The following is a 26854-nucleotide window of genomic DNA, read 5'->3' as shown; positions in this document are numbered from 1 at the left end:
AAAAAAAAAGAAAAATAATTTGTGTTTCTTTATGTTGTGTCTTGGCAGAAAATTACTATGAGGATGTGAAAGCTGTATAAATATATAATTTTCAGTGTTAGAATGATAAGATCTAACAATGTAGCCTTATAGTATATATGTCATGCTTTGTGGCAAGCAGGCGTCAACTGAGAGCTATGACTGTTTCAGTCCCTACAACCCTGTCTATGATGTGAGGCAGAAAAAGATTTTCTCTTGGTCTTGACAGCAAGTAAGATTAGGTATCAAAGATACTAGCTAAGTGTGGCTGAGAAATAGAGGGTGCCCTTTTGAACGCTAAGCAGGAGGTATAGATAATCTCAGAGTAGGTGGAAAAGGACAGGGTCTTCCAAAGTAAGCTATGGTAAGTCAGAAATCCATATTTTGTAAGCTGGACTTTCTCTTATACTTACTGCAGTTTCTGTGTTGATTTCCTTTTTGTTTCACTTAATAAGAAGAAAAAGTCTTTCAAAAAAATGTCAGTCTTCATAATAGAGAAAGGGTTTAACTGAAAAATGAAACATAAGAGTACTAGAAGAAATGTAGCTGATTTAAAAAAATTATAATCCTGGGGTAGGAAAGGGCTTTCTAGGCATGACACCAAAGGCAGAAGTCATAAAGGAAAAAAGACTGATATGCCTTATTACAGTAAAAATTTAAACTTCTGTGGGGCAAAAAAGCAAAAAGCAGTAACAATCTACCCCAAATTTCAAAGACAAAAAAAGTCTGCAACATCTATGAAGGGCTCTTACAAATCAATAATCTCAATCGGAAAATCCCAAAATACAACTAGGCAATTCACAAATGTAAAAACAATAGCTAATATTTATTGAGCTTTTATGGGCCAATGTGGCTAATTAATCATTAAAATGGCCTCCACCCCTCTATATATCAATGTCTTCCTATAATTTGAGTTTGCTGTTCCCTCCCATCAAAAGACAGGGTCTATTTCCCCATTTCTTGAATCTGGGCTGGCCTTATGACTTGCTTTGGCCAGTCCAGTAAAATGTGGCAGAGCTGACGCGTTCCAGTTCTAAGCCTAGGCCTCAGGAGGTCTTTATACAATCCCACACTCATGGAACCCTGGCCTGCCATGACAGCAAACCACTTAGCCTCCTGCATGATGAGAGATAATGTGAAAGAGAGCCAAGTGGCTGCAGCTTTGGCCATCCTAGATCCCCACACATGTAAGAGAGCTCAGCCAAGATCAACAGAGCTTCTTACACAACCCATGGCTGACTGGAGGTTCAGAATGCGCCCAGTCAAGACCAGAAAAATTGCCCAACAAACATGTAGATTTGTCAGCAAAAATAAACATTTATCATTGTACTCCAACAGAGATTTACTTTGTTATACGGCGTTACTGTGGCAACAGTAATGGATTTAGCTAGGCAATGCTCTAAGTGCTCTATATTCATTATCTCTCAATCTTAAAAAGGTGATGTGAGTTAATAGAAAATATATACATATTGTTCTCTGCCCCTGGTTCCTGGCACAGCACTCCTAAAAACCCTTGTAATTTCCTAAGTGATAAGAGTATCTTTTGTTCTAATATTTGGTCTCTGACCCTGGTTCCTGACACAGGGCTCCTGAAACCCTTATAGTTCCCTGGGTGATAGGACTGTCTTTTGTTCTAATGAGGTGAGTCTGGGTGGGCTCCTGGATGAGGGCTGGTCACCAGAAAGACCACCATGATTAAAAGCTTGGAATTTTCAGCCCTACCCCCCATTCTCTTGAGAAGGGAGAAGGGAGAAGGACTGAAAATGGAGTTAATGACTGATCATGCCTACCTGATGAAGCTGCCATAAAATCCCTTCAGAGAGCTTCCAGTTCAGTGAACACATCCACACTGGGAGGGTGACACACCCCAACTCCAAGGGGACAGAAGCTCCTGCACTCAGGATCCTCTAAGACCTTGCCATATGTATCTATTCATCTGGCTGCTCACCTGTATCCTTATAATATCCTTTAATAAACTGGTAAATGTAAGTAAGTGTTGGACTTCCCTGGTGGCACAGTGGTTAAGAATCCACCTGCCAATGCAGGGGACACGGGTTCGAGTCCTGGTCCGGAAAGATCCCACATGCCGCGGAGCAACTAAGCCCGTGTGCCACAACTACCGAGCCTGCTCTCTAGAGCCCACGCACCACAACTACTGAGCCCGCATTCCACAACTACTGAAGCCTGCGCGCCTAGAGCCCGTGCTCCACAACGAGAAGCCACCACAATGAGAAGCACACGCACTGCAACGAAGAGTAGCCCCCACTCGCTGCAACCAGAGAGAGCCCGTGCACAGCAATGAAGACCCAACACAGCCAAATTAAAATTAATTAATTAATTAAAAATTTTTTAAAAATGTAAGTGTTTCCCTGAGCTCTGTGAACTGCTCTAGCAAATTAATCAATCCCAAGGAGAAGGCTGCAGGAACAGTCAATGGACTATAAACCTCAGGTGCCAACTCAGCTGGCATCTGAGTTGGGTGGGGGCAGTCTTGTGGGACTGAGTCCTCAAGCTGTGGGATCTGATGCTATCTCCAGGTAGAAAGTGGCAGATTTGAGTTAAATTACTGGACATCCAGTTGGTGTTGCAGAGAATTGCTTGTTGTGGTGAAACACCTCCAATACATTTGGTGATCAGAAGTGTCAGAAGTGAAGTGTTCTGTGTGAATAGTAAAGGAGACTCACAGGGGAAGGGAGGACTCGGTTTTCTAGTACAGGTGAGTATAATTTTCCCCTCTCTTGTCTCATCTCCCAGTCTATTTGAGGCACAGGATCACCTTCTCAGGGAGCCCTTTCCTGTCAAATTTATAATGTTGTTCCCACCAATACATACTGGGTAACCTCCTTTGCTGCTTTACTCTTGCTCTTAGCACATTTCCCCATTTAACATACTCTATATTTTCCTTCGCTGTCTCTTCTCTGAAGGTACAGACACAGGGATTTTTGGCTGCTTTATTCACTGCTGTATCCCCAGACTAGAATACAGTTTGAAACATAATAGATGCTCAATAAATATGTGGTGAGTGAAGAAATCAGTCAATCAATTCCCAATTTATGGATGAGGAAACAGACACAGAGAAGTTAAGTAACTTTGCCTGAAATCACTGTGCTAGTCAGTGGCAGAGCCAGAATACAAATTTAGGCAAACTGGTTCCAGATTACTAGAGCCTGTCTAGACTAGTCTAGACTACTGGGCTACACGCCTTCCTAATGCAGAGCTCGGCATATACATATGTACCCAGTAAACATCAATTTCCTTGGTTCTTCAGATTTTAATCTAGGTGCCTCATGGAAGTTCTGTGCTTTGTCTTTTTTTTTTTTTTTTTTGCGGTACGCGGGCCTCTCACTGTTGTGGCCTCTCCCGTTGCGGAGCACAGGCTCTGGACGCAAAGGCTCAGCGGCCATGGCTCACGGGCCTAGCCGCTCCGCGGCATGTGGGATCTTCCCGGACCAGGGCACGAACCCGTGTCCCCTGCATCGGCAGGCGGACTCTGAACCACTGCACCACCAGGGAAGCCCTGTGCTTTGTCTTAATGAAAGAGGTGACAGAACAACAACAACAATAATAAAAATAAGGATAAAAAATATTAAAAGGCTCAGTGTTGGTAAAGGTGTAGGAAACTAACATCGCATATTCTGCTGGTACAAGCATAATTTGGTAGAAACATTTTGAAAGAGAATATGTAGTAAGTATCAAAAGCCTGAAAGATACACATACTGTTTGGTGTACAAATTCCATTGCTAAGGACTCATACTATGGAAATAATTAAGGACTTAGGAAAAAACTTGATAGCTAGAATGTTTATCTAAGCACTGTTACTCATAGCATGAAGTTGGAAATAGTTGATATATCCAAAAGTAGGGATTAATTGGATTCTCATACATCCCCAAATGGACTACATTATAGGTGTTTACATTATGGAATGATGTTTGTATTACATAAAAACTATAATAGAATAAGTATTATATAATCTCATATTTGTTAAAAAACATGTCTCTACATGGGAAAGACTTTGGAAGCTATTAATAACTGGTTCTTCTGGATGGGTGGACTGTGTATATTTTCTTCTGCTTGTCAATATTTTCTAAGTGTTCTACAAGGAACATGCATTGCTCTCATAATTTCACAAACCAAGTTGCTTTTCTTTAACTGAAAGAGTAAACTAGGGCTATTATAGCTATAATTTGGACTAAGTACTGATAAATCACTTCTCTCATTTTTTTGACCATGCCATCCATCCCTTACTCCATAATGTACATCACATTTTGCTTGGCTCACATGCTCTGCAATCTGGTCTCTAGGAGGGGAAATTCTTCTGGTTTAATCGTTATGGCAATAAGAGTTGAAAGAAATCTTCGATGTCATTTAATCTAGTCCTTTTTATTTTACAAAATAAGGAATTCAAGAGAAATCCGAGAAATTGGGTGATTTAATTAAGGTCACAAGGTTAGTTGAACAGCAACTACAATTCAATCTCCAGATCCTCAGTCTACTTATTCCCAAGAAATTGGCTAAATACCCCCATCAATGATCCTGGCTGCAAAGCTGGGTTTGGGAAATGGGTATATAGCAACTATAACAACAGGAAAACACAAAGAGAAATCATAAGCCAGTTGAGTAAAAACCTAGTTACTCATATAACACTAAAATGAATTCCCGAGTGTCAAAGGAAACAGGAAAACAATCAGGAGTACATAGAGGGCCTTCCATATGGTCGGTCAAGTACTGACTCCTTTAGGAAGATACAGGTCTTGAAACAGAGATTCTGCGATTAAGTCACTCACAAGAACCATGGGTGGATGACTACTACTACTGTAGAGTATGTTGATTAACTGCAATATATGCCCTTAAATAACAAAATAGTTAATATATTTACGGTAGATTGCTAGCTTCTAAAAAAGTAATAATTGTACGGCTTTTTACATTTATTTTCTTCCATGCATAAACAAAGAATATGCATAACACATACCAGTGGTTCTCAAAATGTGGTCTGCAATCCTATGGGGAGTGGTTCTTGAGACCATTTCAAGGAGTATGTGAGGTTGAAAGTATTGCATAAAAATTCTAAGACATTATTTACCTTTTTCACTTGGTTGACATCTGCACTGATGGTGAAAAGCAATGGTAGATAAGATTGTTGGCACCTTAGAACAAATCAAGGTAATGGCACCAAACTGTCCTAGTAGTCATTATATTCTTCACTACCACTCCCTCATGCTAAAAATAATGTAAATTTCATTTTAGAATGTCCTTGATGAGATAGTAAAAATTATTAACTTTATTAAATCTCAACGATTAAATATATGTGTGGCAAAGTAGGCATAAAGTGCACCGGCTGAATACTTGAGTACAATGGTTGTCCAGAGGATTTGGTTGTGCAAATTAAAAGTACTTGTGGGGGCTTCCCTGGTGGCGTAGTGGTTGAGAGTCCGCCTGCCGATGCAGAGGATCCCACGTGCCGCGGAGCGGCTGGGCCCGTGAGCCATGGCCGCTGAGCCTGCACGTCCGGAGCCTGTGCTCCGCAACGGGAGAGGCCACAGCAGTGAGAGGCCCGCGTACCGCAAAAAAAAAAAAAAAAAAAAAAAATTAAAAAAATAATAAAAGCACTTGTGCAATTGACTGAATTGTGAACTGAAATAGCTGCTTTTCTCATGGAACATCATTTATACTTGAAAAAATGACTGACAGACAAACCATGGTTACTCAGACTTAAGTGTTTCGCAGAAACAACTCTCAAAAATGTAACACAGTAAGGCTGTCACTTCAAGGAAAACAACTGATAGTATTTGTTACCGATGATAAAATTTCAGCTTTCAAATGAAAATTAGAATTTTGAAAAATTGTATCTGCCACCATGAGCTTGCCAGCTTTCTAGTATTTGAAGACTTATGATGGGATGATGATATTAAGGAATATGATTATTTGATAATGTAAAATATGTCAACATTAGGAAGCTATGTATAACACAGTGAGCCACTATTTTCCAAATGAATAGTGTTTGATATTACAAAATCATGCATAGGTAAGAGACTCATTCCAAGTGAAAGAGAGACCTATGGACTTTAACATAATAGTAAGAAAAGGTACATTGATAGTTTCATATTTCACATTGCAACCATTCTTAAAAAAACTACCCGTTGTCAAACTTTGATGTGATATCAAAGAATACCCATGATTATCTAAAATGTCTATTAAAATTAAAATACTTTTCTTTTTCCAACTACATATGACAGGTGGGATTTTCTTCATCTTCTTAAACCAAAACGAACCAGTGCAACAGAATAAACGCGTTAGCAGATGTAAGAATCCAGCTACCTTCTATTAAGTCACACATTTGTTTTGCAAAAATGCAAAACAATGCCACTCCTAGGATAGTTCTCATTTAAAAATAAATAAATAAATAAAACAAGTGTTGATGAAGATGTGGAAAAACTGGAACTCTTGTGCTTTGCCAATAGAGTATAAAATGGTACAGCTGCTGTGGAAAACGGTAAGGTGGTTCCTCAAAAATTTAACAAAGAACTATCATGTGATCCAGTAATCCTCCTTCTAGGTACCTATCCCAGAGAATTGAAATTAGAGACTTAAACAGAAATGTGCATGCCAATGATCATAGCAGCATTACTCAAAGTAGCCAAAAGGTGGAAACAACCCAAAGTCCATGGATGAACGAGTGGACAAATAAAATGTGGTATATCCATACAACAGAATACTACTCAGCCTTAAAAAAGGAAATTCTGACACATGCTACAACATGGATGAAGCTTAAAGACATTATGCTAAGTGAAATAAGCCAGTTGCAGAAGAACAGATATTGTAAGATTCCCCTAGTATGAAGTACCTAAAAAAGTCGAATTCAAAGAGACAGAAAGAATAGTGGTTACCAGGTACTGGAAGAGGGGATAATGAGGAGTTTCAGTTTGGGATGATGAAAAAGTTCTGGAGATGGATAGTGGTAATGATTACATAACAATGTGAATGTACTTAATGTCACTGAATTGTGCACTTAAAAAATGATTAAAACAGTAAATTTTATGTATATTTTACCACAATTAAAAATAAAAACCCAAAGGAAAAAAAATCCACAATACCACTCTTCGCACTGATTTTTTTGGAGATGTTTTGGAAAATAGTTATTTTTTGTTAAAATATTATTTATGCATGTAATACATTTATTACTGCTTTAAAAAAAACTAATAAATACTTAAAAATCTCCCTGGTTTCATTTCTAATATGGTAAATATGGAAAGATATAAACCACATAAACAGAAGCTCTTAGGTCCTCAGTAATTTTTGAGTGGTAAAGAGGTCCTGAGACCAAAAAGTTTGAGAACTACTGTCGTATACGAAATTTATTCTCTCTTCTCACACCTGCGTTATAGGAAGATATATATTTCTTCATTTGTTGGTATAGCTTCATTTGAGAGCTATACCACTTGCAGCCTACAGACTAAAAGGACAGCCTGAAATATGGTTAAAATCATCACATTAACTCTTTATGATCACTACTGTCCCCAGATGCACCAAAACTATAAGGACTGAGCAGCCTGAAGCTCCACACAGATGAGTGGCAACGTACAACAGAAAACTGTTAAAAAGCTTACAGGCTGATTGCTAGGTTCTCAAGTGGTTTCATAAGGATCTAGCAAGAAACACATATTTCCCTTTTTCTGTTGGTTCTTCATTCAGATTTTCAGTTCAAAGCTAGATTTGGGAATGCGGGTGGTAGAGGCATTGTTTCTGAAAACCATTCCATCCAGCGCATCCGTGCAAAGAATTTAATTCTCTCACCATCTTGCTACTGGTCTATGGCACAGGGGTGTGGCGAGGGCGCTAAGGAAGCAGTCCAAAACAGCAGCTGGGGCTGCACCAAACCGTGTCCAAGCAATCATTTCCTCTATTTGGGGCCAAGTCAGTTAGCCCCGGCCAGAGGCCGAATGTTTTATGGGAAGTAAATAAAAAGGAAATTAGAAAGCATGGACGGAAATAAGCAGCAAAATCATAGCGGCTGCATCTAGTGCGAGTGTTAAACGATGTGTATACTAACGATGTACATGAGGGGTAAATGAGAATTGTTATTCGAGTCTACAGCTGCTGGCACTGTTAACGACAGGCCTGCAGTTCTGGATGGGGACGAAAGTCAAATGATTTTCTTATCCCGACCATCTTTCTGCATTCGTTTTGGGCTGGGCCTGGGACCAGTCTCTGCTTGCAGCTGAGGCAGTCCCAAACAAAGGGGAATGGACGCCCTCTCAAGGAAGCGGATGAAGGAAAGGTGGCCCCAAGTTCCCGCGCCAGGTATCCCTCGGGGTAGACCATGCGGACTGTGGGGAGGAAGGGTTCCAGGAGCGTCGGAGGAGTGCTGTCTGGAAAGGCTGGGCGGAGGTGCCTGGCAGTGACGGGGCAGAAGACCCCGCTCTGCCCAAGGTCAAGGTTAACCCGCGCACGGGAGGTACCTGTGGAGGCTTCGCACACCCGAAAAGCACTGGGCGATCATGGGAGCGCCGAAAGGCGACGGCGGCTGAGGGCGCGCTGTCCTCCGGTTTGGGGTTGAGGGACTGGGGACGCTGGGAAGCCGCGCGGCGGCCTAGCTGAAGAGGAAGGAGCGGTGGCGGCAGCAAGCTCCGCCTGAACCCTCCCACGTGCGGCAGCCCCAAGCCGGCGCCCACTTCAGCCCCGCCCCGCCCCGCTCTGCGCCCTGCCCTGCGCCCTGCCCCGCCCCGCCCCGCCCCGCCCCGCCCCGCCCCGCCCCGCCCCGCCCCGCCCCGCCCCGCCCCGCGCCGCCCCGCCCCGCCCCGCGCCGCCCCGCCCCGCCCCGCCCCGCCCCGCGCCGCCCCGCGCCGCCCCGCGCCGCCCCGCGCCGCCCCGCCCCGCGCCCGCTCCGCGTCCCGCCCTGTGCGTCTTGCACCGCCCCGGGGGCGGTTCTGGTGAGGCTCATCAGCCGGGTTGAAGCGCACAGCTGGGTGGGCTAAGGGGCGGCGGCGGTCTGGGAGCCGGGGAAGTTTGGGCCACCGCTCGCAGTGCTGCGCTTCGAAGCCAGGCTCAAGCCCGGAGAATCAGGGGGCGGCGGACCGACTTACCGACGCCCTCGGGCCCGCTGCCACCGTCTCGCGTCCTCTTCCCTGGTAAGGGGCTTCGGTATGGGAGGGGTCCGTCTTCCGCCGCCCCAGACCGGGCCTGCACCGCGCACCCGCAGCAAACCTCGTCAGGGCCAAGGCGGGGCCTGGGTACCGAAGGGAGGGAGATGGAGGTCGATGTGCTCTGGGGAGAGGTAGGGGGAGAAGCCCGGAGGAGGTTGCCCTTCTCCATTTCCCCTCCCACCCGCCGCTCCCCTACCCCCACCCCATTCTTTTTTCACCCTTCTGCCCTGGGGCCTTATTTAGTACTTGCAACCCCGTGGCCTATTGGCTGGGCTCGCTTTTAAAATAAGCACACAAATAATAAACGTCCTAGTGGTGGGTACCACACCCTGGCTTTGAATTAGGGAACCTGGGGGGGCAGATGGATGATTCGATTTAGTGGAAATAAGCCATTAATGCATGATGGCCCTGCGCCACTGTTTGGATGCGATAGTATTCCATGTGAATTAACATGACCCAGAGCTTCCAGTTTGTCCACGAGAGCACAGCTACTGCAGAGAGCATTGGTCGGTTTGTAGTATCCATCGACTTAGGCAATGATTTTCTGACATGTCTTGATTAAATAGAAATGCCATTTTTATTAAAAATGACACTCAATGGCTGAATAACCTTTCCCTAATATATTTCCTCATCACATAACTGTCTCCGCCTACAAAAATAGGTGGAGTGTAAATTGTGTATACATTTGAAAAAAATCTCATGAAACAGAGGAAAATACTCAGCGTGGATCAGCTTCTGAGTCAGCAGTATGAAATCTCCCTCAACTTAGTACTAAAGCTTTTTGGGGATTTCTATATCTGCATCTATACCCCTGTTCTTTTCTGGATCTGTACCATATAAACTGTTAAGATACAGTGAACTATTCAGTGAGAATCTAAGCTATGTTGTACATGCTTTGAGAAAGATTTTACTTTTGCAAGTTTTAACATAATCTAATATTGCTGGGTGTAAATGAAAATGTCATACATTAGCATATCTATACTTTGTGCTCTCTTGACTCTTTAAAAGGAAAGGAGTGTAGATAATACAGGCTTTTTACTTTTAATGTAATTTATGACCCTTGTGATTTATAATCTTCTTCACTGATTCTTTAAAATTACTTATTTCAGTGTTTTCCTTTTTCTTATCAAGGAAAAGTGTTTAAACTTTAAAAATGTCATCCATCAAGCACCTAGTTTATGCAGTTATTCGTTTCTTACGGGAACAAAGTCAGATGGATGCTTATACTTCAGATGAGCAAGAAAGTTTGGAAGGTAGGCACCTGTTCTCTATGTTCATTTGTGATATAATTATAAGTAAAGACTAAAATAGCTATAAGCGTGACTTTATGATCTGTTGTATCAAAATCAGAACATTTTGTTGATTTTTCAAGGAGAGAGACCTTATAATAAGGTTATGGTGTTTTCATTCTCTGAGGCTTTTTTTGTTTTTTTTCAATTAACAACAAGAGGACTATTGTTTTTTATTTTTAAAATTATTTTATTTTATTTTACTTTTGGCTGCATTGGGTCTTGGTTGCTGCACGTGGGCTTTTGACGAGTGGGGGCTACTCTTCATTGCAGTGTGCGGACTTCTCATTGCGGTGGCTTCTCTTGTTGCGGAGCACGGGCACTAGGACACGCAGGCTTCCGTAGTTGTGGCTCGCGGACTCAGTAGTTGTAGCTTGCGGGCTCCAGGGCACAGGCCCAGCAGTTGTGGCGCACGGGCTTAGTTGCTCTGTGCCATGTGGGATCTTCCCGGACCAGGGTTCGAACCCGTTTCCCCTGCTTTGGCAGGTGGATTCTTAACCACTGCGCCACCAGGGAAGCCCAACTATTGTTTATTTATTGAACAACTATTATGTGTCAGAACTATGCTATTCATATTGTAGTGAAATTTTTCTCCACAGTAACTGTTAAGTTAGTTATTATCTGCATTCAACAGATTAAGTAAATGAAAGCAGATAAAATAATATAACACAGTTAATATGTGACAAAGCTGAGATTTAAATCCTGGTTCTTACCTTGAAGATCTTGTTGTCTCTTTCTAATAGGAAAGCATCCAGTTTAGAGTCAATATATGAAAACACCTTAGTCATCATAAAAGAACTATGCAAGTCTAATAATTATATCACTATTAAGCTCTGATAACTTCCTCTTGGGGGACTTGAAATAAGAGGATTTCACCCTTGTCTATGTTAGCTTTAAATATTAGATTCAGTAATCTGTAAAGTTGAGCAGGACTTGGATGATAGCATCACATGTTTCCTTGACACCATCTTTTCTGCTTCATGTTTATGCATTAGAAAATTTAAATTCAGTATAGCCATAACAAGATAGAATTCTGCAGCTGGGCTTGTGGAGTTTCAATGAGCCCATCTTCCTTGTGGCCTGAAGATTTAATTATTGCAGTGAGACAGTACATTTGAGAGAATTTAATAAAAGTACAATTTGAATTGCCCATCTCGAGCTGTTTCTCCTCTAAAGGGGACACATCTATTAATTTCAGCAAGCACTTCCCTTGTGAATATGCATTTAGGAAGTTGGGATGAAAATTGGGCATTTGCTCTAAATCTGCTTGCAATCTGGTGAGATTATCTTTCCAGGTGGCAGTGAGAGGAGCTGGTGACACACAGTTGGAGATTGCAATCAGTCCATTAGGGTCTTTTTGTCCTCCTTGATGGTTAGACTATGTGAAGATAAAGGCGACTGGTTATCTAAGGCAAATGTTGTTTATGGTGCTCTGTAGCAAACAGATAAATGGAATCATTTAATAAAAGATGTTTTTATCTCATCAAAGGCAGTATAATACTTTTAAAGGCCAGAAAGAAAACTGAGAGTTTTTTAAAAGCCAAGATGTTGTATCCTATTTTTAGGATGGTATTTGGCCAAAACTATGTGCCTTCAGCTGTGTGTTATATATGGCAGTCAGAAGTGGTGCCAATTGTTTTTGACCAACCCCTATTTTTGACTCTGTGAGTCTAACTTAATTGAACATGAAATCATGTGGAAATGTCTGCCCACCTTCTAGACATTTAAAAAAGCCCTAGGAGGACTTCCCTGGTGGAGCAGTGGTTAAGAATCTGCCTGCCAGTGCAGGGGACACAAGTTTGAGCCCTGGTCCAGGAAGATCCCACATGTCGAAGATCCCACAAGCCTGTGCGCCACAACTACTGAGCCTGCACTCTAGAGCCTGCGAGCCACAACTACTGAGCCCATGTGCCACAACTACTGAAGCCCGCATGCCCTAGTGCCTGTACTCCGCAACAAGAGAAGCTACTGCAATGAGTAGCCTGTGCACCGCAAGGAAGACAAGCACCCGCTCGTTGCAACTAGAGAAAGCCTGCGTGCAGCAATGAAGATCCAATGCAGCCAAAAGTAAATAAATAAATAAATAATAAATAAATAAAATTAAAAAGCCCTAGGAGAGGAGCCTAAGTTCTCATACCAGCTTTACCACTACAGTGAAGCTGATGTATTATCACCTTTGAGCCTTGTCATCAGGTTATGTCACTCACTCCTAATTATTGTCATCTGCTGACATCAGCTTCATGTTTTGACTATGGTGGCTCCTGCTCACGGTCTCTCTGGCAGTACTCCTGTCTTAATTCTTGGCAATTGTAATACATTCATACATGATTCTTCCAGTTCTCTCCCGCTTGGTTCCTTGACCTTCTCTACTCCAGTGATCTCAGCCACTTTCACTTGCTTGGTCATACCCTAGACCAGTGGTTCTCAATTTTGGGCAATTTTGTAGTAGCTGGAGGTATTTTGGTTGTTACGACTGGGGGGATGGTATTATTGACATCTAGTTGGTAGAGGCCGTGGATGCTGCTAAAGATACTGCAAATGCTCAGGACAGTCCTGAACAATAAAGAATTGTCTAGTCCAAAATGTCAATAGTTGCTGAGGTTGAGAAACTCTTCCCTAGACCTTGTTATTGTTATCCTCCATAATCTCTATCTTAAAACATTTCACTTCTGCTGCCTGTCTTTCCAGCTCACTCCCTATAGAATCCCTACCCTAACAATTCTTTGACCTACCAATACCTCCAAGCTATTGATCCCTTACCTTTTCACACCCCTCTTCTCACCCAGCTTAAATTCCATTGTTGATCATTATAATCACCCTGGTGTATATGGCTCCCTTTCTTGTAAAGCCCAACCTTGTTTGAATCCAGCTCTCCACCTACTCCATGCCCATATCCATGTGACTTTGTATAGATGGATTGAAACACCCAGCTTTACTGACTAGTCCCACTTTGAGTTCATGACCGTGAGCCTCAAGTGGACCTTTAATGCTGCCCTCTTTCCAAGTTCATTCATATTTTTGCTCTCTAGATGAGCACTTTAACACTTTCTCATGCCTTCTCAAAACCCCAAACCTCCTCCCCTGTACTCACTTTTTGTTGATGACCTTGGTTCTTACTCCATCAAGAAAATTGAAGTAATAAGAAAACGACTTCCACAGACTCTCTCTGCCCCATCTACCCACCTACCAGCATCTATACTCACATACTCTGCCTGTCTGCCTGTCTAACTATTACATAAACTATGGATTAAATACTTGTGTCCTCCCAAAATTCGTATGTTGAAACCTAATGCCCAGTGTGATGGTATTAAGAAGTGGGGTCCTCCTGACTGGGATTAGTGCCCTTATGAAAGAGACCCCAGAGAGCTCCCTCACTCCTTCTACCATGTGAGGACACAGCAAGAAGGTGCTGTCTGTGAACCAGAAAGTAGGTCCTCACCAGATGTTGAGTCTGCTGGCACCTTGATCTTGCACTTCCCAGTCTCCAGAACTATCGGCCACCCAGTCTATGGTATTATGTCATAGAAGCCCAGGCTGACTAAGATACCATAGATGAACTATCCATTGTCCTTTCTAACTGAAACCCCTTTACTCGCAGACTGGATTCCATCCTGTCTCACCTACTCCAGGCTCTCACTCTAGTTATTTTACCCTCCTTGTCTTACATGAGCAAATTTTTAATCTTTTCTAGATCATTTCCATCAGGGTATAAACTTTCTCCCTTCTTAAAAATTCAAAAACAACAATTAATTACTCTTGCCATACTACTACCTACCCCTCCCCCCTCTGAAATATTTCCTGCTTTTTTTGTCTCTCTTTTATTGGAAAGCTCTTTGAAACAATTGTCTATACTTGCTTTCTGCAATTCCTCTCCTGTCCTTCCTTCCTTCCTAATATTTATTTATTTATTTATTTATTTATTTTTGGCTGCGTTGTGTCTTAGTTGCAGCATGTGGGATCTTTTGTTACAGCATGTGGGCTCTTCGTTGTGGCACGCGGGCTTTTCTCTAGTTGTGGCGTGTGGGCCCCAGAGCTCGTGGGCTCTGTAGTTGCGGCACATGGGCTCAGTAGTTGCGGTGCATAGGCTTAGTTGCCCTGCAGCATGTGGGATCTTAGTTCCCCAACCAGGGATCGAACCCGCATCCCCTGCATTGGAAGGCAGATTCTTAACCATTGGACCACCAAGGGAAGTCCCATCTCCTACTCTTTCTTAAGCAATCCAGATAGGCCTTTGCCTCCATCTCTCCACTCATACTGTTCTCATCAAGGTCATCAGCAATTTCTGTGTTAGGTAGTTCAATGGTCAGTTTTCAGTCTTCATCTGACTTATTAGCTGCCTCTGATAAAGTTGATGGTTCCCTCATCCCTCTCCCCCCATATACTTTATTCACTTGGCTTCCAGGATACCTCATACTCTCTTGGTTTTCTTCTATTCTCATTGTTTGCTCTTTCTCTGTTTCCTTTGCTTGTTCCTCTTGTTTTCCCTCACCTGGAATATCCAAAGTCCAGTGCTTGATCTTCTTCTCTTCATTATCTGCACTCACTTTTTTGATGATACAGTTCAGCTTCTTGGCCTTAAATATTCTTTTTTATATGCTGATATCTCTCAAATGTATACCCTCAGGTCAGACCTTTCTTCTGAACTCCAGACTTCTATATCTAACTGCCTACTAGCTATCTCCACTTATATATCTAATGGGCATCTTAAGTTGAACATTTCCAAAACTGAACTCCTGATCCTCCCACCCAAAATCTGTTCTATTCCACAACTTCCCTAACTCAGTTGATGACAATTCCATCTTTTCAGCTGCTCTGGCCAAAAGTTTTGTTATCACTCTGGACTCTTGTTTTTCTCTTAGACTCTGCGTCTAACTGTTCAATAAATCTTGTTGGCTGTGACTTCAAAGGATATCTTGACTTTTTCCCACCTCCACTGATATTACCCCTGGATAGAACTAAGTATTTATTTTACTGTAATGGCCTCTAACTGGTCTCTCTGCTTCTATAATTGCTGCTTCATTAACTTTTCTAAACGCAGCTACCAGTGATCCTTTAAAACAGACTGTGTCAGATTCCATCATTTTTCCCCTCAAAATCTTGCAGTGACTCTTCATGTTACTCAGTCATTGTTTAAAGGATGTATATAATTTGGACTTCTGTGATGTGTTGTTCACAAACTCCTCCTCTTTCTCATTTGACTTTAGTCAAATTAGCTTCCTCACTTTGAATGCACCAAATGAAATGCTCCAAATGCTCTTTCCTAAAGGCTTTTGCTCCAGTTGTTTTCTCTGCCTGGAATGTTCTTCCCCCAGATAATGGTAATATCCCCGTCTCCTTCAAGTCCTCGTTTCTGAATGAGGCCTTCCCTGAGCAATGCCATTAAATCTGCAGCCAGCTTCCCTGCTCTGCTCCCCACGCTCCCATCCTCTTCACCCTGTTCTACTTTGTATAGTTTATTGTTTACAGTCTACCTCTCCATCCCCCACTGCAATGGCAGCCCCAAGCAGTCAGGAATCTCTTCTGTTTTATTCACTGTTATATACAAAGCTCCTAGAAAAGTGCCTGACAGATGATAGGTGCTCAATAAATATTTGTTCAATTGAATTGATGAATTGAATCAAGTGATCCTGGGCATCTCACTCATTTGGTCTGTAACTTAATTTCTAAGTCTGTTAGGTGGAGATCTCTGCCCCCTCCATCTAATAGATTTGTCAAGACAATCAGAATTGGTGATGGCAGGTAATATAGCATATGGAAGCTTTAGTATGAAGTGCTATATAGATGGGATATGGTATTATTGAGAATTCTTCGCTTGTCCTTCTCCTTATCGGTACCAAACAGACTATTATTGTTTGGTGTTAAAAGTGGAGCAAAATTGTGTATAGAATTTCTTTAGATTTTTATGATTTATTCCTGAGTATAACCTTCTGAAAGGAGGATCACATATAATAATCCCTGTTTCATAAATGAAAATCTTGAGGTAAAAGTAAGATAAATTATTGCACCCAGGTTATTAGATTTTTTTTTTCTGGATTAATAATGATAATGAGAGTGCTGAGTTCCAAGGCTGTGGTGGGTTTTTTTCACTAAACCATTTATCTCTCTAAATATGTGTTAGTGTTGGACACTGAACATTTTGGCAGCAAGTTTATGTATCAAAACAATTGTGTTTACTTAATGTGGAATCTAAAATAGTCAAATGCATAGAAGCACAGAGCAGAATGGTGGTTGCCAGGGGCTGGGGTAAGAGGAAATGAGGAGATAATGGTCAAAGGGTACAAAGTTTCAGTTATGCAAAATAAATAAGTTCTAGAGACCTACTGTTCAGCACAGTGCCTCTAGCTAACTGGATTGTATACTTAAAATCTAGTAAGAGGGTAGATCTTACGTTGTGTTCTTAACACATACACACACACACACACACACACACACACACACACCAATAAAGGGGACAAGAGGAAATGTTGGGAAGTGATGGGTATGTATATGTCTGTGGCCTTGATGGTGTTGACAGTTTCATGGGTGTATACTTATCCCCAAGCTTGTTGAGTTGTGTCCATTAAATATGTGCCGCTTCTTACATGTCAATCATACTTCAGTAAAGTGATTTTAAAACAAACGAACAATTGTGTTTAAAAAAAACCCAAACAGCCACCTCCTTTAGTAATACTTGATTGTGTCTAGAATGTGCTAGATCTGTGTTCTAAGGTTAGTTGCAGCAGAGGTAAAGGAGCTGGACTGGATTGCCTCAACAAGTTAGAGTGTAAAAATCCCTCATATTTTTATGTGGACTTTTCCCCTGTCAGTGTTTAGCTGTGAAATTCCAAACTCTGGTTCTGGTTAAGGCCTCGGTAGGGTTCTATCCACCTTTCACAAGGCTGTGAATTAATGTTTTGGGGGGAATAAGTGCTGTCTTCTGCAGATTTTATTGTTTCTATTTCCTCTGCAATTAAACTGTTACTTCCACTATAAACAAAGACGTAGATTAAATTTATTGAGCATCTATTATTTGCCAGGCTGTGTTAAAGTCAAAAGATAAGTAAAATGTAGGCCTTATTGTCAAGGAGACAGTCTAATATGGGAGACCGATGTTTTAAGTGCATGTAACGTAGTATGTGTGATAAGTACGATACTAGAAACATGTACCAGCTAGCTACATGGCACAGTAAAGTAAATGACCAATATGATAAGGGAAGAAAGATGCCGATCAAAAAGAAATATATACATATACATACATGGATTATTATTAATAATAATTGATTTTTAATTAATTGTCTTCATGGCAATGAGAGCCTATTTTCTTGTGGCCCAGTATGTTTAGTGCAAGTACAATTGAAGTACAAGAACAACTACTTAGCAAGGATAGAAAGGGAGAGAATGAGGGCTGGGTAAACAGTGCATTATTTTCTTTCTAAAAGACACTTTGACTTTTGGTAGTTGGTAACTCAGTTTGTTATTCAGCCCCTTTTCTAAGGAGAATTGATCTGTGGATAGTGATAGTGATAGTGTTTCTTTTATGATAGAGGTAATTTTTTCAAGACCATAATGTGTCTTTTAAAAGTCATACACAAATGTAATTGGATCTATAGTAAGTCAGAGTAAGACAGATACCCTGTGATCTCTCTTATATGTAGAATCTAAAAAATAAATAATAATAATAATTAAAAACCTAAGTTCATAGATACAGAGAACAGATTGGTGGTTGCCAGAGACAGGGAGTGGGGAATGGGAGAATGGGTGACCTGTTTTTAATTTTTGTTTTTGGCTTAAACAAACTGAATTAAAAAAAAAAAAGTCATACACAAATGTAAGTGAATCTATTCCACACTGTCTAGAAGTACACTGGACATTTTGGCTACATTCCCACCTTGTTGAGCCAGAAGAGAATTCTTTTTCAAAGGAGAGCACTCTCAGGATAAGAATCTGCCTCCATTCCCCTCAGTGAGGACTTGTAAAAAGGGCAGGATATGCTTTCTTCTCTGTTTTTGCCCTAGTTTAGGCTCCTTGTTTGTTTAGGTCATTGATGTAGGAACCCATAAATGGGTTCCTGGTTTTTTGCTTCCATTTTCTCCCTGAGCTTCCCTCTCTAATTCATTCTCAGCATTCTTACTAGACTTTTAGTTATAAACACAAATCCAGTTATGTTGTTCTCCTTCACTAAAATCTTTAATGGCTCTCCATTTGCCCATAGCATCAAATCCTTTAAAATAGTCAAATGTCCTTTAAAAATATTATTTAAGGTGCCTCGTCATCCAGTGACAGACTTTGTTCTAGCATAATCACCATCATGTCTTTCCACCCAGTCTGTACCCTAGCCATACTGGTTATTTTGTCATACATCAATGTAGATGAGGCACCTGTCAACATTTAACATGCCATATACTTTACTTTCTGTGTTTGTCTCTCTCCTTCTATTAAGGTTGAGCTTCATCACGTGAATCGTGATTTTTTTTTTTTTTTTTTTTTTTTTTGCGGTACGCGGGCCTCTCACTGTTGTAGCCTCTCCCATTGCGGAGCACAGGCTCCGGACGCGCAGGCTCAGTGGCCATGGCCCACGGGCCCAGCCGCCCCGCGGCATGTGGGATCTTCCCGGACAGGGGCACGAACCCGTGTCCCCTGCATCGGCAGGCGGACTTTCAACCACTGCGCCACCAGGGAAGCCCGTGAATCGTGATTTTTGTGTTAGGTTAACTGTTGTATCTCTACCACCTTATAACAGCACCTTGCACATAGTAGGTGCTTGGTAAATTTGCACACCTGAATGAATTTTTAAAAGCCAAGCTATTTTAACATAAGTAAGTACACCAGGATTAATATTTAGTGTTTCCTATGTGCCAAAGACTGTTTCTCTTACTGTTTTTAATCAGGTTGAGAATTCTATTTCTCACATTAAAAAATATAATTTTTAAAGTTTTATTCAAGATACTGGTAATGGGAAATATGTTGTTAATGACCTGCTTTAAGAAGAATATGATGTAATACATATACTGAGAAATTATATTCTAGGTAACATTTTTATTTAAGTGAGGAATAAGAAACTAAGTTGTCTCCCCTCAATAGCTGGTCTATAAACAGAAATCTTTATGCAGATGAACCATTTAGTTTTCCATATGTTCTGTGATCAAAATGATGAATTACCACAGATTGCAGAGTGCAGATTTCTACCAGAAAGAAAGGTTGTTTCTTTTTTTAGGTTGCTAATTTTTTTTCACTATTAAAATTTATTTCAAGTTGCAATTCAGTGCTTGGAGACAGTTTTTAAAATCAGCGCAGAAGATACACATCTAGCAGTTTCACAGCCTTTGACAGAAATGTTCACAAATTCCTTCTGTAAGGTAAGCTGTCTTTGTTTTCTCATTAGTATCTCATTATCTAAGTATGACTGCAGTATTATGTTGGATTGTTAATATTTGAGGGGCCAGGCTTTAAGTAACTAACTTCTTCCTGGGTATAAGATAGTTGGTCCACATGGATGATTTGGGACCTAAAATATAACTTTTACTGTGCTTTAGATGTTCATATTAGTAACTCTTCTCATCCTCTCACCTTCTTTTATATTTAATGATATATCGTAGTTGACTTTTTAAGTCCTTTACAGTATCGGGGTGTTTTTAGATTTCTGACATCTGAATTGATATGCCCCGAAAACATGAAATACAAGTTAAAAGTAAAAGTTTTAGTGTTTAGGAAGAAACCATATAGAAAAGGAATCATCAGGAATTGCATCATCATTTTGAAGCATATTTTATCAAATTTGGCCATTGATGGGGCTCTTTAAACAGGGAAAGGTTCAGGGTCAGTGTGCAAAGCCAGGACTGAAATCCAAGTGTTCTGATCCCTGCTCCCTAGGACTGTTTACATGGTCTCTGGTTTCTGGCCTTTTCAGGAAAGATGGACTATAAGATTGAAAAATCTTAAGGCTAGTGAGTTTAGGGCCCCAGGGGGACCGCCCACGTGGTTTTTCATTACATTTTGGTGCCATGTGAACCTCTTGTATTATTCTAACTCTGTATTCAAGCTTCAGTACAGAATGAGGAACTAAGGAGAGGAGCTGAAACATGCAGAGTATACTTCAACTTGGCAGAGACATGGCTGAGAATACTGCACAGACTGTTTCTAGAATTTGTTGGGAAGATGTTCTTAGCGTTGCAATGAAAATGGTAATTTGGCAGTAAACTGCTCCCACTTTTTATACTTGGAAAAAGGATAATACAGTTATACATTAATTCATCAAACAGATGAATTCTAATTATCTGACAAGATGCAAGGAGATAGTGGAATGTCTCTGTGGTCCTTTTCTTCTCTTTGGTTTCTGTGGTTCTTTCATTGTCTGAGCTTATGGCATCCTTAGGGAGCCCTATTTCAGAGGCTGGACATGGCTATGGCAGAAGTCGACCTTTACTCCGAGATGCCCGAGAGGCTTGTGCGTGAGACGGCACTTGGATTTGCTCACTCTTTAGCTCCTGTTATCATTGACTAGTACTGAAGAGATCAATACTTTTTTTTTCCTCCCAGGAGGCTCAGATTGATTGAATAGAGCTCTTTTTTTTTTTTTTTTCTATTTCTCTCTGATTGTACTTAATTGTAAAAATTTGTTGCTTACTATTTTAAAAATATAGTTTCTTAAAACTGGCTCCATAGTATATCTACATGGTGTTATTTGTGGTATCAATCCTTTAACACTCCTATTTAATACCTGTGGCTTCATTATGTATGTGTCTGTTAGCAGAGTATCGCAGGGAAAGTCTAAAACTTGTTTGAAGCAGCATCAAGACTGTTATAATTAAAGAAACGACTGCCTCTCCAATTGTACTTGGTTGTTAAGTTGGACAATTTATTTTTAGGATACTGCTTTTCCCCCAATTAAGTTTATATACTAAAAAGATTCATTCCTTTTATACAAAGTGGATAACACTTGTCCTCACAACATGGGCTACTCAAATGTATTGAATCAACATGAGAATTAATTTTCAAAGTTGTAAAACTATGGCAATTTCATTAAAATAATTCAAAAGGATCTAGAAGACAGAACAGATTATAATCCATTTTTCAATAAGCCATTTTTATGCCCCCCCCCCAAAGTCACTTTTTTCACATATAAACTGCCTAGGCTTGTTAGAAAATTTGAAGTAGAAGGAACCTTAAAAGCAAGTACTGTAGGGCAGTAATGAGTCTTTGAACTACACTTACATTCTGAGTGGCTACACAGTCAGTGTTTAGTATTGATCTCTACTTATTAAGGCTCCCATTTTGATTCTATACTAATACTTTATGTTTAGAAAAACTGACTGATAAAGATATTTTAAAAATGAGAACAACTCATACTTTATAGTGATTTTGTACTTGTGAATACTTGTGTGTAATTAGCACAGTGTATTTCCAATGTTAGAGCTATCAAGTTCATTGACATTTTAGTCAAGACAGAGGTAATGGTGAGTATATTTTAAATATGGTACATAGGTATACTGACTAAAAATTATAGTTTTTTGAAAATTATAAACATTTATGAACTTCAGAGTCAAGCTGAAAAACAACACAATTTAAAAAGAGTCTTTTCCCAAAATGGAAAATACACTGTTCCCAGTGCCACTCAAGACATTTCTGAATTTTCATTTAGTTTTCATAAGCACTTTGGTTTGAACCTTATTGAAAAAGAGGTTTGAGGATGATAGTAGGTGCTAAAAACAGGAATCTTATACTGCTTATTATCTTAATGAGGAAATAAATCTATGACCATTGTTTTAAAAAGTTTGGACAATATGGAAGGATATAAAGAAGAGACTGAAAATCCTACTTCCACATATTCCTACTGTTAACCTTTTGTGTATACCTTTCCAGTCTTTGATTTTCAGCCTGTGTGCATGTGAATGTATGTGCATATATTTAAACAATAAGATCATATTATAAATGCTTTTTTTGGTACCTGTGAATTTGACTTTCTCTTAGGGTATTAACATTATGTTTCAAAATTTTCACTAAACAATCCTTTGAGCATAATTCTATTACTATTCTTTGTATACTGATTCTATTTTTGTTTATGAAGTAGGATTTCTATATACAGTGAAAGCAAGTAAAAAAATTGATTCACAGTTGCCCATTTTTTTCTAGAAAAAATTCCACATATTTATTTTTCTACTAAAGTATGTGGGGGGACTTTTTCCTTATTTCTTGCTGACATTGTTATTTAGATGTTAGATTTCATGACACAGATTTACAGATGATATACTAAATAATAAATAATTATTACTTTAATTTATAGTTCTCTGGGATGACTCTTTATGTAGCTAAATGGAAGTACATTGTATTTTATTTAATTTCAGAATGACATTCTGCCTCTCTCAAACTCAGTGCCTGAAGATGTGGGAAAAGCTGACCAATTAAAAGATGAAGGTGAATATTTCATAGAAAAATTACTTATTTAGTAAAGCTTTCTGAAACTCTAGGGAAAGTGACTCTGTCACCCAATAAGATTCTGGTTTATACTGCCAAGACGGGGTTGTCATAAGTCCTCGTGGCATTTGTGAAACAGAAATGAGCCTGGAAATATAGAATGGCTTGTGAACAATATAGGTATGGCTTGCTTCAAGAGAAGCAGATCTGTTGTGAGTAAAACTTGCAAAACAAGTCACTTAAGGGTTGATTATTTGCAACTGTATTTGCTGTGTGTACTCTAGGATCCCAAATTCTTTATGCTTAATTGAAGACATGAAAATGATTTTCAGTATTATTTTTAACTTTTGTGCATTTAGCATTTTTGAGTTCTTTGAAATTTAATATATGTATATGGCACTTAAGGATTTATTAACTAGCACACGATTACTATGTTATTAAATTTTCTAATAGTGACTATTGAAGCATACTTGATTTTAATAAATAAGTCACCATTGAGGATCTGTGTTCAGTTTTTATATCATGTCAGTTTTGTTAAGCTATAGAGGCAAGCCAGGTCAGGCCTACAAGATTTGCACTAAGGAGCTGTAGGGCAGAGTCCTGATCTTTACCAGTGAATGAGAGCCAACGAAGACCCTGTCCTATAGGCAGAGAGTTATTAGGGAATGTGCAATGTTCTGAAGCTGTACACAAATGGTTCAGAACCATTTTATGGCCTTTTCTTTAGTTTATACTCTGAAGAAGGCAGTTGAGTTTTTTCTTAAAAAAATTGGTTGGTGTCTAAAAACGTAGATATGGAAAAGAGTATGCTTTTCCTATTCCTCAGGCATGGTCCTTTCTATTAGGTCTATAAATTACACTATATCACTGCTTTTAATGGCTACATAGTGTTCCATGGTACTGTTAGACCATGATTTACTTACCTAGACAGATAATTTTGTAATCCTAAGTAACACTGTCTTAATATCTTTGTTTATATTCATTTTCACTATTGTGTGATTATCTTCTTTGGATTACATGAGAAAGTGCTGTGTTGCCTACAAATAGACTGGTTTCAGTTTTCAATTTTTTATTTCCTCTAAGAAATCTTATCACTACAGTGACTTAAAATTTTAGAATTAGGACTTTCGTAAATTACATGTAAAATAAAGTAACAACCAGATCCTTATTGTCGTTTGAATTATAGTATTCCCCAAAGAATTTGCATTTGAACTATCCAGATACAAATGCATTTTTCATATATTATTCTAAATGAAACAATTTAATCTGATGTTTCTTTTTCCTTCTACTTAGACTTTTGTAGTGTGTGAAATCCTCAGTGATGTAATATATGCTCCACTAACATTTTGCTTTTTCAGCTCTCTTGTTTTAGCTGTAGTACTAAATGGCAAATTGAAATTTTATTTTTGTCCCTCATATTTACTCCCTCTGCATGGCAGAACATTGGGAGACTGCATTCCCTGTAGAGTTTGTTTTGATATAATGAATGTTAGTAAGTTGAGGGTTGGAAGGAGATGCAGAGTGAGGCTCATTTACTCTGGCAGCACGGGTAGACTGAATTACTTACTTTCGGCTTTAACCAAAAGCTCTTATTCTTTGTTTTCACTAAGACATGTCACATCTAAGACATGTTACACATAAAGTTAAAGCAATTGTCATACAGATTTTGCTATTCGTGTGAAAACAAATGACCATGGTAGACTGTCAAGCATAGGGTTATTACAGGCTGCATGTTATACTTACCTGTGTTAATCAGGGCTTCTGGCCAGCTAGTACCTTCCTGGAAGGTTGCTTTCAAATATTTTTGTGTGCTTTGCTTCTGAAGAGCTGCAATAACATCAGACAAAACCAAGAAGGGTTCATTGCTTTAATTCCCTGCCATGCCACAGAAGTAAAGGCATATCTCTAAGGGTTGTCTTGAGGATTAAAGGAGACAGGAGAGTTCTGTGTATAAATATAGAGTGCTGTGCAGTGCCTAGTTATATTTTTTTCACAAATATCTGTGTCCTGAGTTTTTGTATATTGAATATTTTCTGACTTGAAGATTTTTATCATTAATATTGCTATATATATTTTTAGTATCTGTACACTTAGTGTGGTTTACGGGAAAAGACATACACTAGGTTTTACTACTACCCAAGAAATGCCATCCCAAGACAAAAAGACCCAATGGCAACAAGAAAATCCACATAACCTGGAGAATTTAAATCTTTTACATGGAAGAAGCAAATCTATTTAAGTACTGAGGCTAATGTAGTTAATTTCTTGCTCAATCATAAGAGCTATGTAACCTTTTAGCTTCATTTCTTTTGGGGGGTGGAGAACTAAATTTTTTTAGCTTTAAAAAAACAGCTTTATGAGCTGTAATTGATGTACCATGCGATTTACTGTAACATGTATGAATTCATTGATTTCTAGTATGTACACAGAGTTGTGTAGCCATCACCACAATTATAGAACATTTTATCATCCCAAAGAGAAATTATGTAGAAATCACTTTTTATATTCATTTAGCAATCATTCTTTATATTCATTTTTGCTTCTTAATTTGAAGTAACGTTTGTATGATTTTAGGTACTCTTATCTACCTGTCTTTCCTTTAATCTTACTGTTATCTGCAAATTTACACTCTTCTCCCATTAAGTAGCTAAAGATCTGTTAAGAAAACAAGGCTAATAGGAGAGCTTCTGGTTCAGAGAAAGCTGGAAGGAATAATAGAGGCTTTTGAGATGTAAACACTTCCTCATAATCCCAGTGTTTTAAAAATTTCAATTTTGAGCATTGGTTCTTATTAGTGATCATGACACTTTTTTTCTGTTTAATGGATTACAGAAGATAGCCACAAGAAATCCCTTATTTTGCCGACCAGTCGTTAACGTAGCTAAATTATTGCCAGATGTATCTGCAGAAGCCCTTCCTGAAGATCAGTATGCTGTGGGCTAGCTGTGGTATCTGAAATTCTGTCTTTCTAGAAATTAATCTCCAATAATCTTCTTTAAAAGAGAATCTATCCCCGGAAGGGATAGCACATAAAAATATCTGCCAATGACATGACATGTCATTGGCAGATATTTACTGGCTTACCCTCACCACATGTTCTGAGGGCTTGCTCATCAGCAGGTGCATGTTTTGACAGGGAAGGAATGGAGGACCAGGTCCAGACTGAGATAGTGATTGTGGAGGGTGGTCCATCTGGAATGGGGTGGGGCAGCTCTAAAAGGAAAGAGAGAGATGAAGATAAGGAAGGTGAGAAGAGATTAGGTTTTGCCAAGAGGTAATCATAATTGTTACACTTACTTATTGAAGTCTGGTTTTATAAGATATTCAAAGATTAAGTTTTTAAAGACTCTGCACTGTTAAAAATCATTCAAACACACTGAAAGCTAAGGGGTATCAACTCTATAGTACAATATAAAATTTATTTCCAGTATGAATGAAAAATCATGTTGCTGACCTTCGTATTACTGTAGTTTCTATGATTAAAATTTATCTTCCAGACTTCTTTTTTCTGTATATTGTACTTACTGTACCTATTGGTTATTTTAGGCAATAACCACATGAAAGAAGAAAATTATGCTGCTGCAGTGGATTGTTACACACAGGCGATAGAATTGGATCCAAATAATGCAGTTTATTATTGTAACAGGTAAACTGGCACTGTTGTGGCAGGTTTACAGTTGTTAAACATTTGCATTAATAACTCTGAAGGAGTTTTTTATAGCTCTGTAAATTTGTTTTTTTATTTAGAAAATTTTGAAAGTTTGGAAACATATAAAAGAAGGAAAAAATAAGCTCATAAATTTACCACTTAGAGGCAACCACTGTTACTAATAACCTTTTGGCATATGTTGTTTGATGTAAGAGTAATCAATTTCAGATTAATCTTTATTCACTAGGCATATCACAAACACGTCCTTATTTTATTTAAATCCTTCATAAACATTATTTAAATGAATACAAATTAGTCTATTATTATCTCTTAATCTTTTTTATATATCTAGCACTTTTCATTGTGGC

The 26854-nt window shown here is 39.4% G+C and overlaps 2 protein-coding genes across 4 annotated transcripts in view; one reads left to right on the top strand and one right to left on the bottom strand.

Moving 5' to 3' along the window:
• Positions 1-8693, bottom strand: part of NLN (neurolysin) — a 102988-nt gene extending 94295 nt beyond the window's left edge. Inside the window, exon 1 of one of the 2 annotated variants that reach the window (XM_059062290.2) lies at positions 8475-8693. In XM_059062290.2, coding sequence (XP_058918273.1) covers positions 8475-8515 — 41 coding nt within the window. In that variant the 5' untranslated portion in view covers positions 8516-8693. The remainder of the gene's footprint in view (positions 1-8474) is intronic. The other variant, XM_067031047.1, reaches the window with a different exon arrangement.
• Positions 8694-8913: 220 nt separating this feature from the next.
• The window catches only part of SGTB (small glutamine rich tetratricopeptide repeat co-chaperone beta), a 45733-nt gene continuing 27792 nt past the window's right edge, over positions 8914-26854 (top strand). For both annotated transcript variants that reach the window (XM_067031044.1, XM_059062316.2), the window contains exons 1-5: positions 8914-9143; positions 10290-10411; positions 19679-19782; positions 22768-22837; positions 26384-26483. In XM_067031044.1, the coding sequence (XP_066887145.1) occupies positions 10312-10411; positions 19679-19782; positions 22768-22837; positions 26384-26483 (374 nt within the window). In that variant the 5' untranslated portion in view covers positions 8914-9143; positions 10290-10311. The remainder of the gene's footprint in view (positions 9144-10289; positions 10412-19678; positions 19783-22767; positions 22838-26383; positions 26484-26854) is intronic.

The sequence above is a fragment of the Kogia breviceps genome, chromosome 4 (genome assembly GCF_026419965.1).
Source record: "Kogia breviceps isolate mKogBre1 chromosome 4, mKogBre1 haplotype 1, whole genome shotgun sequence".
Taxonomy (NCBI): domain Eukaryota; kingdom Metazoa; phylum Chordata; class Mammalia; order Artiodactyla; family Physeteridae; genus Kogia; species Kogia breviceps.
The sequence above is the reverse complement of the archived record's forward strand: the minus strand, read 5'-3'. Positions and strand labels throughout refer to the sequence as shown.